At 45.3% G+C, this 19,917-nt stretch overlaps 1 protein-coding gene across 1 annotated transcript; it reads left to right on the top strand.

The window, feature by feature from the left end:
- Window positions 1–905: 905 nt before the first annotated feature.
- LOC120909162 (glutathione S-transferase P 1-like) lies at window positions 906–19,714 on the top strand. Its single transcript, XM_040320871.1, has 7 exons — window positions 906–983; window positions 3,988–4,023; window positions 6,189–6,301; window positions 10,308–10,395; window positions 11,985–12,088; window positions 15,681–15,788; window positions 19,434–19,714. Coding segments are annotated over exons 1-7 (636 nt in total). The 5' UTR covers window positions 906–982; the 3' UTR covers window positions 19,620–19,714.
- The last annotated feature ends 203 nt before the right edge of the window (window positions 19,715–19,917 follow it).

The raw sequence follows: 19,917 nt of genomic DNA on the forward strand, positions 1-19,917 counted from the left end.
TTTTACCGCAGTGACTGGTCAGAACCATCCTGGGAGATACGGTGCTCGTTCCGGAGGCGATTGCCAGAAAGAACGGGGTTGCTGGGTGGCTCAGAAAGATAATTAGATCCCGATGTAGTGGCGGGGAGTGCGGAGCTCTAAAGGAACACGTCTTCCATCTCGAGCCTCGCACATGCGCCCCCAGCTGCTGACTTTTAATAAGCACACTTACCTGTCCAGGGTGCCTGCGATGTTGTCCCCCCGAGACCGATCCGTCCATTGGATCGGGTCCCGGCGCCGCCATTCGAACTAAGGGAAACAGGCAGTGGAGCTTCATTGCCCGTTTCCTACTGCGCATTTGCAAGGCGCCCGGCGATTTGTGAATGGCTGGCTGTCTTCTGGGACACACAGGTCCCAGAAGACAGTGAGCCCCATTCCCCAGAAGACAAAGCGAGGAGAATGAGTAAGAATCTAGTCTAGGTATAGGAAGTGGCAGATTAAAAAAAATTGTTTAGGAGCCTTTTTATGTAATTTTTTTTTTAGGGTGGACCTCCGCTTTAATGGTCATGTGCATGAGGCCTTAGCCATATAACGGAAGCCCTTTGCATTTGGCTGCAATGAATTTTACACAACTCAAATTAAAAGTAAATTCGGAAAACATTTTAGCTTTATTAAATTGTAATTAATTCCTTAATAACTTAATCACCAACACAATTTGCCTGGGGGTTCTACACTCAATGTAGAAAACTTACAAATGAACATTTAACTATTCCTTTCTCAACATTTTATTTCTACTATAATACAGGAAAAAACATCACGTTGCCTGCTTCCCATGATAATTGTTTCTGTTCCTCCCCTCATACCTTTTAGTTAGTAAAAATCACTATGACTCAGCAGTAGTTGCTTTCTATAAAAACCTTTGGCACTGAAGACTAGAGCAATCAGCAGGGAGAGATACTACGCTAGTCATTTCTGACGACAGCACACCGGCTGAACAAGCAATAGTAAGTAGATCTTCACTTCTTTTGCCAAACTGTCTATGGCTGTTAGCCCTCTTTGCTTTATTACAGTCAGGTAAAATTTAACTTGCTATCTTATCAAGGAATGCCAGTACAACTGAATGCAGAATATACAAGGAATTGATATGAACTCTGAGTCTTATACAGAATAATCCTCGAGAAAGACTATGATTTTTGAAATGTAAACACTATTTAAAAATATTTTTAGTTTTAATCTAATCATTTGTGAAACATTTAACATTGCAGGGCTTGTTCGTGCAAGCTGCAATAAAAAATAAAAAAATTAATGGGGGAAAAAAAAACACCAATATTAAAAATATAGATCTATATCTCCTTTGACATTTGTCATGGATGATAGCTTTCCTTGTTTGACCAAGGTCAGGTAGCATTTAAACTTGCAATCTTATCAGTAAAAGAATTTCAATACAAATCAATACAGAAAATTAATGCAAGATCTGAGAGCGAGCTTTGCACAAAATAACCTGTCAGAAAGAATATGGGGGTTGATTTACTAAAGGCAAAAATACTGTGCATTTTGCAGGTGCAGTTGCGCTCATTTACCCCAGTGTTTAGTGAATGTGGTGAAGCTTCACTTTGTAAAGAATACTCAATCTGTGCAAAATATATATATATATAAAAAAAAATCACTTTTGCTTGCATATGATTGGATGATGGAAATCAACAGAGCTTCACCATATTCCCTAAGCTCTGGGTAAAATTACTGCAACTGTACTTGCAAAGTACACAGTAGGCCAGATTCAGAAAGCTTTTACGCTGGTGTATCTATTTATACGCTGCGTAAGTTAAAAGATGCGCCATCGTATCTATGCGCGGTATTCTGGAACCTAGATATGCCTGAAATCTGGCTTCAGTCGACCGACGTAAGTTGCCGTACGCCGTTGTATCTTGGGTGCATATTTACGCTGGCCGCAAGGGGCGTTTCCGTAGATTTACGCATCGAATATGTAAATGAGCTAGATACGCCGATTCACGAACGTACTTGCGCCCGCTACGCCGTTTACGTAAGGCTCACGTCCGGCGTAACGTTACCCCTGCTATATGAGGTGCAGGTAATGCAAAGTATGGACGTCGGCACAAGCGTATCTTTTTACGCCTTTTATGTAAGTCGTACGTGAATGGGGCTGTGCGTAGGTTACGTTCACGTCACAGGCATTGAGCCTGCGTAACTTAGGGAGAAAATTTTGTTCGTTAGGCGCTTCATTTACATGGGTTCACGATTCATTTCCATACAACACGCCCCCTACCAGCCTACTTTGAATTAAGTGGGCTTATGCCGGCCCATATACCCTACGCCGCCGTGACTTAGGGAGCAAGTGCTTTGTGAATACAGTACTTGCCTCACTAAGTTACATCGGCGTAGCGCATATGAGATGCGCTACGCCCGACTATAGATACGCCGCGGTACGTGAATCTGGCCCAGTCTATTTTCCATCAGTAAATCAACCCCTATGATTTTAGAAATGTTATGCCTCTTACACATGATAAAATTGTTGGCAGGGGATTGTCTGTCGACAGAATGTTGTCCTAAAAGTACGCTCCTTTTGACAATTGTTGTCCAAGTTTCGGCCAATAAATGTTGGATGACTGGCTAGTAAATTGTTGACGAACAGCGGTTTGACGTCTGATTTTCGTATGGTCATTACACAAATCCATCACACAAAAATCGAAAGTACAAACACGCATGCTTGGAGTCAATGCTCACCAAACACGAAACTAGCAGAAGGGGCCCAAAGGGTGGAGCTCAAGAGCTGAAATTCCTTGTAGTATGTCACTACATTTGGGTTTGTGGCACGACAATTGTGTACCTTTAGTATGCAAGACAAGATCCTGGCACACGCCCTTTTTACAAAAATCAGAGGCTTGTTTGGCCAACAATCGTACTGTGTGTACGAGGCTTAACACTTTAATTTTAAAAGTAATCACTGCTGGAGCATTCAGAAATAGGGTACCTTAAATAAGAGTTTTTTGTAATTTTGAGAATTACTAAAAAATGAAAATGGGGGGAAAAAAACAGCAAAAATAGATCTTCACAACCTTTGACATATGTCTATTGCTAGTGACTCTCCTGGACTGGTAGCCTATTCACTTGCTATCTTATCAATGAAAAAATGCCACATAGTGACATTCTATTTCTATGCAAGGCTGCTCATCAGCCATGCATAGAAACACAGGGTCACACAGATGGCTGCGTATAAATGCAGACAGGTTGCATTTTTCCACACTGCTCTGCCAATTAATGTAGAAATGTGAACATGGCACATTGTTTTCTGTGTGCCCTTGCAGAGATCTGCAAGTTTCTTCTACAGAAAAATGCAGCTCTCTGCACTACTGTGAACTTAAGAAAAAATTGTAGACATAGCTATTCGCAGGCTGCTCTGGTTATGTGATCCCCTCTGTGGCAGCCAATGCCAGCTGCAGGGCAAAGGAGGTGAGCTCTGACAATAGATGGTAATGTCTGGGAATATGAGGTCACCCATAGACTTTAATGGCCCATATGTAGCCTGCACTACCTTCTGTCCTCAGCAGCTGTGCTGGCTGACACAGGGGAGTCAGATCACAAGACCAGACTTGATAGGTCAGTATAAACCTCTATCTTACACAGGTTAGGTAGCATATGTGTTAGGAGCGGGAAGGGGACAGTTTAGGGATAGTTAGGTTTTGCCTGCAATTCCACTTTAATCTTTTCAGCTACTAGCCAAAGTGAAAGACGCCGACAACCCCTTCATAAAATATATTCGTTTTCTTTGCAAATGTTTCTTCAGCAAATTAAAGTTACAGTTCATAAAGGGAATCTAAAAATCTTTAGGATGCTATTAGAACATGCAGTCACTAGTAGTTGTTGGGCACCAAAATATAACCTGCAGATCACAAGTACTGAACACACTGCATTTAACAAGGTCCCCAAATTTACATATCCATGTAATTTTTTATGTTATGTTGAGTTCCTTTATTTTTTCTTGTTTTGCAGTGTCTGGATTTGTTTTAACTTATTTCCCACTGAGAGGTAAGTAAATGATTTCTTACTAGTGTATTTTTTATATTCCTTGTACAGGCTACCATATCCAAATTGCCAGCAGCGGCCTGTTCATAAGGGGCACAGACGCGGGGGGCCAGATGCATAGATTTCTACAAGTTTTTTTTTTAAGCACATGCCCGAAGCTCTAATTGACTTTAAAAAGGTTGGGCTTGAGAACTCAGAGCACTGCTTCCTGAGCCCACCCACTTGTGATATTAGTGAGTCAACATTCGCTATTGTCTTCCGGCTTCTCCTCCCGGACAATCTGGACAGGAAATGGGACTTAAGACCGGATTCGCCAGGAGGAGAAGCTGGGGAAGCCGCGACCTGGATGGGTTAAGTGTGCTGTAGTTTGTTTGCTGCCCCCCCCCTAAAAATGGAGCACCGGCCGCCACTGTCCAAACCATTAGCATCTAATAAAACTACAATGCATGTAGACATGTAGGCAGGGCTTAGCACCCATCAGCATCTCCCTTCCTATATATATATATACATTATTTTACAAAAGTGAGTAAACCGCTCACATTTTTGTAAATATTTTATTATATCTTTTCATGTGACAACACTGAAGAAATTACACTTTGCTACAATGTAAAGTAGTGAGTGTACAGCTTGTGTAACAGTGTCAATTTGCTGTCCACTCAAAATAACTCAACACACAGCCATTAATATCTAAACCGTTGGTAACAAGTGAACATGTTCAAATTGGGCCCAAAGTGTCAATAGTTTGTGTGGCCACCATTATTTTCCAGCACTTACTTAACCCTCTTGGGCATGGAGTTCACCAGAGCTTCACAGGTTGCCACTGGAGTCCTCTTCCACTCCTCCATGACGACATCACAAAGATGGTGGATATTAGAGACCTTGCGCTCTTCCACCTTCTGTTTGAGGATGCCCCTTAGATTCTCAATAGGATTTAGGACTAGAGACATGCTTGGCCAGTCCATCACCTTTACCCTCAGCTTCTTTAGCAAGGCAGTGGTCATCTTTGAGGTGTGTTTGGGGTCGTTATACTGCCCTGTGGCCCAGTCTCCAAAGGGAGGGGATCATGCTCTGCTTCAGTATGTCACAGTACATGTTGGCATTCATGGTTCCCTCAATGAACTGTAGCTCCCCGGCACCGGCAGCACTCATGAAGCCCCAGACCATGACACTTCCACCACCATGCTTGACTGTAGGCAAGACATTGTAGCAAAGTGTGATTTCTTCAGTGTTGTCACATGAACAGGTACTATATATATATATATATATATATATATATATATATATATATATATATATATATATATATCGTATTTATTGGCGTATACCGCGCACTTTTTTGCCCTGAAAATCAGGGCAAAATCGTGGGTGCGCGGTATACGCCGATACCCGCTTTCCCGCGCCGAGTTTTGAATACTGCGCCGACATATACCGAGCGCAGTACACTCGGGTATAGTCGGGCAGTCTCGGCTCCTTCCGCGCTCACGTCCTGGACGTACAGGACGTCAGCGCGTGAGTTGCCGAGCATTGCCAACAATACACGAGTGTACTGCGCTCTGTATATGTCGGCGCAGTATTCAAACTCGGCGCGGGAAACGAGCGGGGAGGACGCGAGGACGCCGCAGAAGGACGCCGGACCCGACAAAGAGGACACCCGAAGCCGCAGAAGGACGCCGGACCTGACGAAGAGGACAGCCGAAGCCGCAGAAGGACGCCGGACCCGACGAAGAGGACACCCGAAGCCGCAGAAGGACGCCGGACCCGACGAGGCCGCCGATGGACGCCGCGCAAGACACCAAAACTGTAAGTACAAAAAAACGTTTTTTCCACAGGATTCGGGGCAACTTTAGGGGTGCGCGGTATACGCGGGAGTGCGTTATACCGCGATAAATACGGTATATATATATACATACATACATACATACATACATACACAAAATGAAAAAAAAATAACTTTTGCCTTTAGTTTTGCTTGACCTTTAGTTTAAGATTGGCCACCTAATACTGTTGTTGTGCCGTTTGTTTTAATTCCCAGAACTCATTCATTACTGTGTTTCAATGTGATTTATTTTATTTTTAAATGTGAATAATGTGTTAACCATGGCAACTAAAAAAAATCCAACTGTTATTATTCTAGCTCCTATTTATTAAATCTGTATGTTTACCAATAGGAAGAGGGGAGCCCATTCGTCTGATCTTGGCTGATAATGGAGCTAAGTGGACCGAGGATGTGATACAGCTTCCTGATTGGTTTGGTGGAAAAAGTCCTGTGAAGAAAGAAGCAGTAAGTTCCTTTTAAAACTTATTTTGTTTGGGTTGTAAAGGAAATTTCTTTTTTCATAATAAGCATCTTTTACCTGCAGACATTCCTCTTTTCACTTCCTCATTGTTTGTTTTTGCTCAGAAGTTGCTTTATTTCTTCTCTGTTCTGTTCACTTCCTGCTTGTCTGATTGTAACTAACCACTGTAACGGCTACCCAGCTAGGGAGAGGGTCTCAGCCGTTGGAGAAGTCCTTTTCCCTGGCAAGCTGCGATATGCAATTACCACCGGTATCCCCGTCCAATAGATCCAGAGAGAGAGAGAGAATTCCCCTTCCCGAACGAGACAAGGCTACGTTGAAGGATCAAACAAGACTGTCTTTTATTGCACATTTCACCTCACTTTTTATATGGTTACAAACTTACATGAACAATGACACTCTCCGCCCCCCCCCTTCACACACATACTTTGAAATAATGACATTCCCTTGAATCAATCAGTCTCTAGACGTTCGGCTCCAACCTTATATTTAACATGACTTGATCAGACAATAGAATTCAATTAACCTTTAAAACAATTATACACTCCCACATAACAGCCTCCGTATGTTGAGGGGATTAACTACACAAAGGAGAGTCCATTAGCTATGCAAAGGGAATATTAGCATTCAGCAGTGAAAAGGTCCCTTGTATAATTAACCCTTTGAGCTCAGAATACAAGTCATGCAGTCCTCTGTAGGCAGAATGGTTCATAGGTCCGTTACACTACTCCCCTTTTGTGGAACACTCCGGCAGACCCGGATTGATCCTTTTCGGGTCAACTTGGGGATGTCCGGTCTGCTGTTAAGGTAAAAGTTCCGTTTGCCTGGACAGTCCGTCGGCCGTCCCATTGGCTTACCAGGTCGGTAGCTGATGGTAAAGGTGAATAATGGAATTCAATTCTGGAACAGTCACTTGCTTTGCTCTCTCAATGGCTCCCAAAACCTGTTGCTGATGCTCTTGGGACAGATACGGCACCACCTGGATGCAAATCCCATTTAATCTTTTGACAATTTCCGCCTGTTTGTGCATTTCAATGTTCAAGCTACGGGACATCTCATAATACATGACATAGTGTCGTTGCATCTCTGATTTCTCACTGGCCAACTTGTCACATTCCCATTTTAGACTGTGATATTGTGCCGGATCTACAGTACATGTCGGGGAAGGTAGTCTTACCCGGGTCTCAGCAGCAAGCAAGTTGATTCCAGCAACGCGGGTGGTCATGGGACAAGCAGCAGCAGGTGTAGGTAAATAAGCCGAAGTCAGAGGGCCAATGTCGTTGCCCAGCACCACCTCGGCAGGTAGGTTGTCCATGATACCAACTGTGGTCTTTCCTGACCCGGCTCCCCAGTCTAAGTACACCCGGGCGGTGGGTACGCGAAATACAGCACCCCCTGCGACCCGGACGGCAACTGTGCGAGTGGACACGTTCTCTGGCTTTACCAGATGTTTTTGAATCAGAGTGATAGTAGTCCCGGAATCTCTTAGGCCTTGTGCTACTTGTCCATTCACCCATACCTCCTGACGGTGATGCTGACGGTTATCCGGAGAGGTAGCTTGTATTGGGTCTGCCTCATACCAAATTCCCAGACATTCCTCAGGGCCCCCCTCGGTCTCCAGGCAGTGGGCCGCAGAGGGACGTGATGGAGTGACCTCTGTGTTGGGTGTTGTGCGTCTCCAGTTGTTATCTGTAGCTCTCAAAGGGCAATAACGAGCAATATGTCCCGTGTCGCTGCAGTGATGGCACGTCACCCTAGACGAATCCCGGGGGTAGTTGCTAGGCCCCTGAGGACGTGGTGGGACTGGAGCCCGAAACTCTGGGCGTGGGGTGACGGTTGGAGTACGCGGTTCTACCTTCTGAGCCAGCCGCATAGTACCCTGGCTTACTTTCCTTGTCTCCGCGTACTCATCTGCTAGCCGAGCCGCCTCGTTTAAGTTAGCGGGACGGCGATCTCGTACCCAGTCTTGTATGTCTGCGGCCAGGTCTTGGAAGAAATGTTCCATTAGGAACAGCTGCAATACTTCCTCCCCGGTGTTGGCCTTGCACCCTTGGACCCAAAGGGATGCCACCCTTTGTAACTGGTTGGCCCATTCCATGTGGGAGTCCACAGCCTTCTTCTTGGACTCCCGGAAGCGCCGGCGGTAGGCTTCTGGAGTTACGGCGTATCGGGTTAGCAGCGCCTTTTTAACTTGCTGGTATTGTAAAATATCCTCTGGAGAGAGAGCCCAAAAGGCTTCATTGGCTATTGGCTTTGCCCGACAATTTCCCCGTCAAAATAGTGACCCATTGGTCTGGTGGTACCTGGTGTAGTGAGCACTGCCTCTCAAAATCCGCCAAATATCCATCGATTTCCTCCTCACTTTCTACAAAAGCTTTAAATGCAGTGAACGGTATTTTCTTTCCTGTAGCCACAGGTGGGGGGGGGGGGTAGGAACTGCAGGTGTAATGGGCTGTCTCGCTCTTACCAGTTCCAGTTCTTGTCCCCTCTTCGTTTGTATCTCCTCCCTTGCTTCCCGGAACAGCTGGTTGATTAGTTCCACGGACGTTTCTGGATACAAGGATAATCTCCGCTGTACAATCCCAGTAATTACATCTTCCTTCCTTGACAGGTGCAAGGGGCTCCGTTCCTTCCATGGATCCATCCATTTCGTCCAGCTCCAGCAGGTCAGCTATCAGCTCCCTCTGTGGTCTGTTGCTGGCGCTCCTACCACGACTCTCTAATAAATCTTTTAGTGTGGATCTTTTCAGCCTGGCGTACTGCGACTCCATTCAGCACTTGCTCTTTGGATAAAAGGACCATCCCAGTGCTGCCAACCAATGTAACGGCTACCCAGCTAGGGAGAGGGTCTCAGCCGTTGGAGAAGTCCTTTTCCCTGGCAAGCTACGATATGCAAGTACCGCCGGTATCCCCGTCCAATAGATCCAGAGAGAGATAGAGAATTCCCCTTCCCGAACGAGACAAGGCTACGTTGAAGGATCAAACAAGACTGTCCTTTATTGCACATTTCACCTCACTTTTTATATGGTTACAAACTTACATGAACAATGACACTCTCCGCCCCCCCCTTCACACACATACTTTGAAATAATGACATTCCCTTGAATCAATCAGTCTCTAGACGTTCGGCTCCAACCTTATATTTAACATGACTTGATCAGACAATAGAATTCAATTAACCTTTAAAACAATTATACACTCCCACATAACAGCCTCTGTATGTTGAGGGGATTAACTACACAAAGGAGAGTCCATTAGCTATGCAATGGAAATATTAGCATTCAGCAGTGAAAAGGTCCCTTGTATAATTAACCCTTTGAGCTCAGAATACAAGTCATGCAGTCCTCTGTAGGCAGAATGGTTCCTAGTTCCGTTACAACCACCGTGAAGGGAGGCTTTACTGCGGTGGTCAGTGACGTGCTCACCCCCTCCTGGGAACTTCATCTGTGCGGCAGGACGCTCTCTACGTGTTAGAGACTTCAAGGAGGTGTGAATTACTGGGACGTGCCGCAATGCATACTGGGAAATGTAGTTCTATATTAACGAGCACCGCAAACCAGGAAGTGAATGAGAGAACAGAAACTAGAACGCCGGAGGTAATATAGATGAAGGAATTTAATAGGTATTTACTCGTTTTTTAACAGAATCATTACACTTTTCTGTCTGTCTACCTTGCAGACATTAATTTTAGGCAAAAAAATGTTTTCCTTTACAACTCCTTTAAAGGCATTTAGAGACATTAGATGATCCCCTACCTACTATTCCAGCATAAGTGTAAGATGACTGATGTCTGTGAAGTATCAGATATCTTAGAAGGTACCTCTGGCAAAGCTAAGAAATGGTGGTGGGAGTATTGGTATGGGTAGAAGTTTTTCCACCAAGGTTTCACCAACATAAATGCAGTGTTGGAAATTACTGATTTTCTTTTGTTTATGGGACTGTTGAGCCATGAGAGAATTTTTCCCCTAAATCTGATATGATTTTTTACAGGTGTTTGGTCAGTTGCCTCAGTTTAGTGATGGAGACTTTGTTCTGTATCAGAGCAACGCCATCCTGAGATACCTAGGACGCAAATTTGGTGAGTCTATTTATTGCATACCACTGTTATATACTTTTTTACATTTACATTTTACACTTTTAAAACCCTCTTTAAAGAACACAATTTACTAGATCCTGTCCTTATGTTAGGTAGAACACGGCAGTTTCTGCCTAATCCTTTCACCTTCAACCTTCAACCCTTCCACACTATCCCCCATGGCATGAAAAGTAAGGAATTAAAGTAAAGCCAAAACTTTTTTGAATGGGTAAAATTCCCGTGTCGAGGCACAACAGGAAGTAAGAGGAAGTCACTACAGTAAGTATTGAAAATGTTCTCTAAACTAAAACGCTACCACTAAGAAAATTTGTCCCTATTGGAAGATTTCCCCTATATTACCCTTCTGGCAACAATTCAAGTTTTTTTTTCCAGTCCTGTTGACAATGGTCACCAGAATACACAGTACAGTAATAAAAACAGGACAAAGGTTCTAAGTCTTGCTTACTCTATCCAAAGATACATTAGAGTTGCTATAACCCTTGCTTACTCTTTCCAAACACAGTACAGTAAGTGCCGATAGATCTGCACTGCAAAACACATCATATACTGTGTGTTGTGAAAAGAAAAGAAAAAAGGTCGGCTGGTTGGCTGTGTGGAAGTGCCTATCAGAGCCAGCGGCTCTGATAGGCTTTCCGAGTAAACTTATCTAAGGGACGTACTGGTGGTGCGTTCCTTAGATAAGACTGACAGGCGTCACAGCCAATCGGGTTCACCAGTTCTGGTTACTGGTAACCTGATTGGCTGAAGCATCATCGAGGGCAGAAGAAGACATCGAGGGACGTGGAAGGAGGATGGCTGACCCCCAGAAAGGTAAGTGCCGGGGGGAGGGGCATCATACAGGGCACAGTGGCGACAATGGGCACAGTGACATCAATGGGCACAGTGGCGACAATTGGCACAGTGGCTGCATTTGATGGCATGGCACAGTGGCTGCGTTTGATGGCATGGCAAAGTGGTGACAATTGATGGCACAGTGGCTGCGTTTGATGGCATGGCACAGTGGTGACAATTGATGGCACAGTGGCTGCGTTTGATGGCATGGCACAGTGGTGACAATTGATGGCACAGTGGCTGCGTTTGATGGCATGGCACAGTGGCTGCGTTTGATGGCATGGCACAGTGGTGACAATTGATGGCACAGTCGCTGCGTTTGATGGCATGGCACAGTGGTGACAATTGATGGGACAGTGGCTGCGTTTGATGGCATGGCACAGTGACTGCATTTGATGGCATGGCACAGTGGTGACAATTGATGGCACAGTGGCTGCGTTTGATGGCATGGCACAGTGGCTGTGTTTGATGGCATGGCACAGTGGTGACAATTGATGACACAGTGGCTGCACTTGATGGGCACAGTGGCTGCAATTGTTTTATTTCATTTGCGCCCCCCAAAAATTTTGAGCACCAGCCGCCACTGCACCTCAGGTATATATCACAAGAAATAGAGATACACCAATAAGCTTAATTTAATACTGTTTGAGAAAATCTTGCAAATTAGGCTGATTATCTGTATATAACAAGAGCTTCTTAATAATGATTTTATGGGGCTTTATTTTCTTCTTGTCATTCAGGTGTTGCTGGAAGCAAAGATCATGAGATCGCTGTCATTGACATGATAAACGATGGGGTGGAAGACCTGAGACTGAAGTACAGCCGCTTCATGTTCTTTGAATTTGTACGTATGGGCCAAAGACCAAAATGTAGATTTTTTTTTACCTGTGTAACAGAATAGGTAGTTGTCTGAATGATAGGGCAGGGTGTAACTGTAAGTTGCAGTCTAATAAATAAGTGCAAAATTAGAAGCAACAATGCAAAGCAAATTTGAGATGAGCATGCATACCCTGCAGAATATTACAAAACAGATTATGGAAGCTGCACAAACATGGACTCTTCACAGCAATGTCTCTGCGGTCATGGTACCGGGTGGCTACATAGCATAGTGTCTATGAGAGAAACTACAACAGCTCAGATTAACTGCATCAGTAAAACATACCTCCCAACCTTTTGAGATGGGAATGAGGGACACCTATCAGCAAAAGTATGCAGGCATAGGACACACCCCTTGTCACACCCCCTTAAAGGAGAATTGTACACAAAAATAAAAGATTGGTTCAACCCACAAGTGTTTTTTTTTTTACCAGTACTATTCCTTTATATTAGCTTTTAGAATGTACAAATGCAGCAATTTATAAATCAGATGAAAGGTTTAGAGCTGGAAAACACTTTCTGATAGATTAAAAGTGCATTTTATATACATCTATATAGATCAGACCAAAATAATGGAAAAAAATTAAGAGGAATGAGGGACAGAGGGACATTGCTCCAAATCAGGAACAGTCCCTTTGAAATGAGGGACAGTTGGGAGCTATGGTAAAATAGTTCAGAACACAAACAACTACTTGCTACCCTTAGAAAAAGCATCCCTCTTAGGCCCCTTTCACATTGAGGAGTTTTTCAGGCGATACAGCTCTGAAAATAGCGCTGCTATCCCGCCTGAAAAACTCCTTCACTGCAGACTCAATGTGAAAACCCGAGGGTTTTCACACTGAGGCGATGCGCTGGCGGGAGACAAAAAAATCTCCTGTCAGCAGCATCTTTGGAGCGATGAGAGGAGCGGCATGTATACCGCTCCTTCACCGCTCCTTCCCATTGAAAACAATGGGAAACCGCGGCAATACCGCCCGCAATGCGCCTCTATAGAGGCGCATTGCGGGTGGTATTAACCCTTTATCGGCCGCTCGCGGGGGTTAATACCGCACCGCTAGCGGTTGATTCCCGCGGCAATCCCGGCGGTATGGAGCCGCTATTTTTAGCGGCGTTATACCGCCACCGCGACTCCCGCCCCAGTCTGAAAGGGGCCTTAGTGAAGTCCAGAGTAGCTCTGGTACTACTTACTGGTGATCAGCTGGAGGCATCTGATGCCTGAGGAATGAGGACAAAGGGCCACCCCACTGCAACAGGAGTGTTCTAGGAGGAAGCTAGTTTCTCGCCTGGCTGCCCCCACACAGGTTCTGACAGTGGAGTGCTATTCACCTAGTTATTTTCTAGGCTAATAGTCAACAAATTGCATGAGGGGCTGGGCACTGCCCTGGGAAACATGTACCAAATCAATTTTTTTTTAAAGTTCAAACTGTAAAAAATCTAAATTCCTTTAACCACTTTCATACCAGGCACTTACGCACCTTCCTGCCCAAGCCAATTTTCAGCTTTCAGCGCTGTCACACTTTGAATGACAATTGTGCGGTCATGCTACACTGTACCTAAACAATTTTTTTATAACTTTGTTCCCACAAATAGAGCTTTCTTTTGGTGGTATTTGATCACCTCTGCAGTTTTTATTTTTTGCGCAACTAAAAAAAGACCAAAAATGTGGAAATGTATTTTTTTATGTTAATTTATTTTGTAAATAAGTAAGTTTTCTTCTTCAATTACGGGCACTGATATGGCGGCACTGATGGGCACCGATGAGGTGGCACTGATTGGCACCAATGAGGTGGCACTGATTGGCACTGATAGGCGGCACTGGTATGCGGCACTGATGGGCACTCATAGGCGGCACTGATGGGTGGCACTCATGGGTACTTATGGGTGGCACAGATGGGCACTGATAGGTGGGCACTGGGCATAGATGGGCACTTAGAGGTGGCACTGATGGACATAGAGGGGTGGCACTGATGGACCAATAGATGTATTGACACAATAGATGCCGATCAGTGCCCACAAATGGGCACTGACTGGCAACATGGGCACTGTCAAAAATGTGTAAAATAAGTGATGCCCAGCAATGCCATCAGTGCCACCCCTCAGTAGGGGTGGCACTGATGGCATTGCTGGGCATCACTTATTTATTTACACATTTTTGACAGTGCCCATGTTGCCAGTCAGTGCCCATTTGTGGGCACTGATTGGCATCTATTGTGCTTTTTTTTATATGTGGATGGCCATGGGGGATGAACCTGGCCATCCACATGTTGCCCCCTTCCCTGGTGGTCTTGGCGGCTTCCCTGGTGGCCCAGTGTGGGCATCCAAGGGGGGGCTGCACTGATAAACAATCAGCGCAATCCCCCCTGTCAGGAGAGCTGCCGATCGTCTCTCCTCTACTCGCGTCTGTCAGACGCGAGTGAGAAAGAGACGATCAACGACTCTTCTTGTTTACATCGTGATTAGCCGTGATCAGCCGTGATTGGACTGACACCCCGCATCACCGATCGCCGCGCTGCGCGCCCCCATGGGTGCGTGCCGGCATGTTATCCTGCTGAACGTCAATATAAACGTCCAGTCAGGATTACACAACCACTTCCCGGATGTCAATTTACTATTGACCGGGCGGGAAGTGGTTAAATAACATGCCTGTGGATGCCACGTACAACCTAAAAGGAAAAAAAAAATGCAGTTCAAATGACAGATTTGGCTACCCACTTCCTTTTGTAACAAAATGGCTGGGGATTTCTCTTCATCTATACCAGATACTGTATATCCAGAATTATGGTTTGGTATAGATGTTAATAGGGAACACCGCACACAATAAACAAAATACAAGTCTGACATGGATGTCAAAGGGGAGTCTATGCAAAAAAAAAAAATGTCATGGGTCACCCCAAGAATAATTGACCAAATGAAAATACCACTACTATATATGATGCTTCCACTGAAATGGCAAAGAGTGTAATGTTCAGACCGCACCAATCAAAGTTCAGAATGAACCTTGAGGGCATCCCTATTGCATACACTCCTGGTATAATTTATTTTTTATCTCCTTTCAGTGCTTCCTCTATCTGCCTGGTTTGATGTGCGTAGGCAATCATGGGCATTTCATAGGGCCGGTTCACACCTATGCATTTTTTAGTGCATTTTGCAGAAATGCACTACAGTCCATTCAACATGGTTTCCTATGGGACACCTTCACATCTGCCGCTAGTTTTGGAAAGGGTTAGGGACTTTTTGAAAAGAAAAAACGGTATGGTTTTGGTTCAATAGACTTCAATGGAGAAGCTGTAAAAAAGCATGTAGTGTGTTTTTGTCGCATTTATGCCACGTTTTGCATTTTTTAATCTGCACAACAACAAGTTTGGCCAAATGAAAAAAAGCATAAAAATGCAAAACGCATCAAAAAAAGCACCGCAGAAATGAATCACTGAACAAGGCCGCCGCCTAAAATAGAGTTAAACACAAAAATGGGATAGGAAATGGTCTTCAATATAAATAGACTGAATGTAAGTTATTACAATTACTCTGATGTTCTTATTAAAGTCATTTTTGTTTAACAGGAAACTGGGAAGGAGAAGTATGAAAAGGATCTACCAAATCAGCTATCAGCATTTGAAAGGATCCTTTCTAAAAATTCCAATGGAACCAAGTTTCTGGTGGGAGACAAGGTAAATCAGCAGCTAACATCAGTAAAGTAAACTGAGTAAAAGATCTGAGGAGAGTAACTACCGTATTTATTGGGGTATAGCGCGTTCCCGCATATAGCACGCACCCCTAAATTTGCCCAGAAATTCCTGTGAAAAAAAGATTTTTGTACTTACAGTTTGGTGTCTTGCACGGCGTCCATCGGCGGCCTCGCCGGGTCCGGCGTCCGTCTGCGGCTTCGGGTGTCCTCTTCGTCGGGTCCGGCGTCCTTCAGCGGCATCCTCCTCACTCGTTTCCCGCGCCGAGTTTGAATACTGCGCCGGCATATACCGAGCGCAGTACACTCGCGTATAGTCGGCAATGCTCGCGCTGACGTCCTGGACGTACAGGACGTGAGCGCGAGTGTAGCCGAGACTGCCTGACTATACACAAGTGTACTGCGCTCGGTATATGTCGGCGCAGTATTCAAACTCGGCGCGGGAAAGCGGGTATCGGCGTATATTGCGCACCCACGATTTTGCCCTGATTTTCAGGGCAAAATAGTGCGCGGTATACGCCGATAAATACGGTATATGGATTTAATTGGTATTGCTGATGTTAAGTCCACATACTGTATGTCAGAAAACCTGATAAGCACAAGAACACCAGACCCAAACCACATAGATGATTTTCAGCAGTGTAACCAAAAATCACCCATTGCACTGGTTATGTATTGCCTGAATCATTGCTAAAAACTTCCAAGAGTGTGATCAAAATTAGTAATTAGCCAAACATTCTTGTTTGGAGTTTGAAGAATGGAGAATGAGATGGTACTAAGCATGCTGTAGACTAGAGCATGGGTCTTCAACTATGGCCCTCCAGTTGTTCAGGAACTACAATTCCCATCAATTCCCATCATGCCTAGTCATGTCTGTGAATTTCAGAGTTTTACAATGCCTCATGGGATGTGAAGTTCCGCAACAGCTGAAGGGCCGTAGTTCGAGGATCCCTGCTGTAGAGGAAGCAATAGTGTTGATTTACTAAAACTGGAACATGTAAAATCAGGTGCAGCTCCGCATGATAGCCAATCAGCTTCTAACTTCAGCTCGTTCAATTAAGCTTTTGACAAAAAACCTGGAAGCTAATTGGTTTCTATGCAGAGCTGTGCCAAATGTTGCACTCTTCAGTTTTAGTAAATCAAGTGCAATGTGACTGGATATTTAATGATCTGTCTAACCTGTGTCCACTGAGCATTCGCCTGTCAGTAGCTGCTCCATAGAGATGAGATAACTGCTTGATCTGGCCAGATTAGGCACCTTTATACATACACTATGGCCCAGATTCACAAAGCACTTACGCCGATGTATAGCACGTTACGCCAACATAAGTGCAAATGTGTGCCGGTGTATGTGTGCTGCAGACCCACGAACCAACATGCGCCTAAAAACAGGCTACACCCCGCCGAGGTAGCGTAGGGTAGGCGCACATATGGGCTGGACGCATGGGGCTGCTCCCATTGATTAGCCATTCAACATGCAAATGAGGAAAATACGGCAATTCACGAACGTGCGTGCGCCCGGCGCATGCTACGCGAGATATGCGTAAGTTGTACGTCCGGCGTAAAGTTATTCCCCATAAATGAGGTGCAACCCGGCAACAGACATGCACAGGTCTGCACCAGGGAACACAAGACGGCGTATTGTGCGTTGGACGTGTGTCTGGCTGGGCGTACGTTATGTTCACTGCGTACGCGGTGATCTGACATAGCTTAGGCAGTTGTGCTGGCGTGGTTGTGAGCAGGTGCAGGGGGGTCACGCCCACTTCCACCTACGCCGGCGTGCGCCTTCGAAACCTACGCCACACTGGCGCAGCGTTGGGAGCACTGGCTTGCTGAATGCAATGCTTACCTCTCCGGGCTACGTTGGCGTGTGTGCTCTTCGGCGGCGTAATGTGCGCCTTGCTCTCTGTGAATCTGGGCCTATATTGTCAAACATATTGGGACACCTGCCTTTACACACACATGGGGCTAGATTCACAGAGAGATACGACGGTGTATCTCCTGATACGCCGTCGTATCTCTGACTTAGGCCGGTCGTATCTATGCGACTGATTCACAGAATCAGTTACGCATAGATATGCCTAAGATCCGACAGGTGTAACTGTGTTACACCGTCGGATCTTACCTGCAATTTAAAAATGGCGCGGGGGGCGTTCTCACTGATTTACGCTGAGAAATATGTAAATCAGCGAGATACGCAAATTCACGAACGTACGTGGACCCGACGCAGTGTTGTTACGACATTTCCGTAGCGGTTTTCCCGGCGTATACTTACCCCTGCTTCTATGAGGCGCAGCCAATGTTAAGTATAGCCGTCGTTCACGCATCGATTTTGAATTTTGTTACGTTGTTTGCGTACGCCGATTCAGAAACCCGCGCGCCGCAAGTTACGCTCACGCCGAAACCACTGACGTCCTAGCGACGTCAGTGGGAGCAATGCACGCCGTGAAATTTCGCGGACGGCGCATGCTCATTTAAATCGGCGCAGGGACGCGCCTGATTTAAATAGTACACTCCCCCTAGCCGCGGAATTTGAATTCCGCCGGGGGTTTTACGATCCGCCGCCGCAAGTTTGGAGGTAAGTGGTTTGTGAATTACCCACTTGCCTCTTAAACTTGCGGCAGCAGATCTTAAATCACATAGATCACGCGGATCTAAAGATCCGCTGATCTATGTGAATCTAGCCCATGAAATTTAATGGAATCCCAGTCTTAGTCCGTAGGGTTCATAATTTAGTTTGCCCACCCTTTGCAGCTATAACAGCTTCAACTCTTCTGGGGAGGCTGTCCACAAGGTTTAGGAGTGTGTCTATGTGAATGGTTGACCATTCTTCTAGACGCGCATTTGTGAGGTCAGGCATTGATGTTGGATGAGAAGGCCTGGCTAGCAGACTCCACTCTAATTCATCCCAAAGGTGTTCTATGGGGTTGAGGTCAGGACTCTGTGCAGGCCAGTCAAGTTCCTCACTCCCCAAACTCGCTCTTCCATGTGTTTATAGACCTCGTTTTGTGCACTGGTCCAAATCATTTGGTGGGGGGGGGGGGGGGTTATGGTGTGGGATTGCTTTTTAGGGGAACAGTTTGGGGATGGCCCTTTCCTGTTCCAACATGACTGTGCACCAGTTCACAAAGCAAGGCCCATAAAGACATGGATTAGCAAGTTTGGGTTGTAGGAACTTGACTGGCCAGCACAGAGTCCTGACCTCAACCCAATAGAACACCCTTGGGATAAAATAAGGCGGAGACTGTGAGGCAGACCTTCTCGTCCAACATCAGTGCCTGACCTCTCAAATGTGCTGCTGGAAGAATGGTCAAACATTCCCATAGACACACTCCTAAATCTTGTGGACAGCCTTCCCAGAAGAGTGGGAAATTAGCCCTTCATCTCCACCTACTGTCACTGCTTGCTAGGAGCCTGTCTATGAAGCCAACATCATCCTTGACAACTAGTAATAGGTGGGAAGGGGAGGAGTAAATGCCGCTCTGATACACTGTGTACAGAGACAGGTATGCCATGTTTGAGTAAATAGGTCATTATTTTTTAAATTTGGTGCAGCCATATATGGTTGACAGAATATTATTATCAATGTAAAAAGGAAAGATGGGATGATCACCAATGTTTCTTTCTACAGATTTCCTATGCAGATTACAACCTCCTGGACATCCTTCATTGTCACCTCAATATCTTCCCAGACTGTCTGTCTTCATTCCCCCTCCTAACTGCATACAAAGACCGCATTGCATCACGAAGCAACCTCAGTGAATATCTGAACTCCGAGGACTGTACAAGCAGACCATTTTTTCCAAAACGAGGCTAAATACTACTATTCCATGTTGACTTATCATACAGAAGTCTACCTCGTATATTATGTCATTTCCCTTGCTATGTCATTAAACAGTACATATGCATAAAGAGTGTCATGAGCTCTTCATTGCTTCCTTTCTCATGTCACAGTACTCTAGCGATCCCTAGATGGCAGCTGTGAAGCTCTGTGTAAAAATGCACTTCACTTTCACCAGGGATCGCTAGAGAACTATGGGCCAGATCCACAAAAGGGATACGCCGGTGTATCTACTGATACGCCGTCGTATCCCTGTTTCTATCTATGCGACTGA

Source organism: Rana temporaria, chromosome 8, assembly GCF_905171775.1.
Source record: "Rana temporaria chromosome 8, aRanTem1.1, whole genome shotgun sequence".
NCBI lineage: Eukaryota > Metazoa > Chordata > Amphibia > Anura > Ranidae > Rana > Rana temporaria.

Excerpts from the sequence above, each read along its gene's own strand:
- LOC120909162 (XM_040320871.1), top strand. Across the intron at positions 10,396-11,984 it reads ATACCTAGGACGCAAATTTG|GTGTTGCTGGAAGCAAAGAT; the intron begins GTGAGTCTATTT and ends CTTGTCATTCAG. Across the intron at positions 15,789-19,433 it reads AGTTTCTGGTGGGAGACAAG|ATTTCCTATGCAGATTACAA; the intron begins GTAAATCAGCAG and ends TTCTTTCTACAG.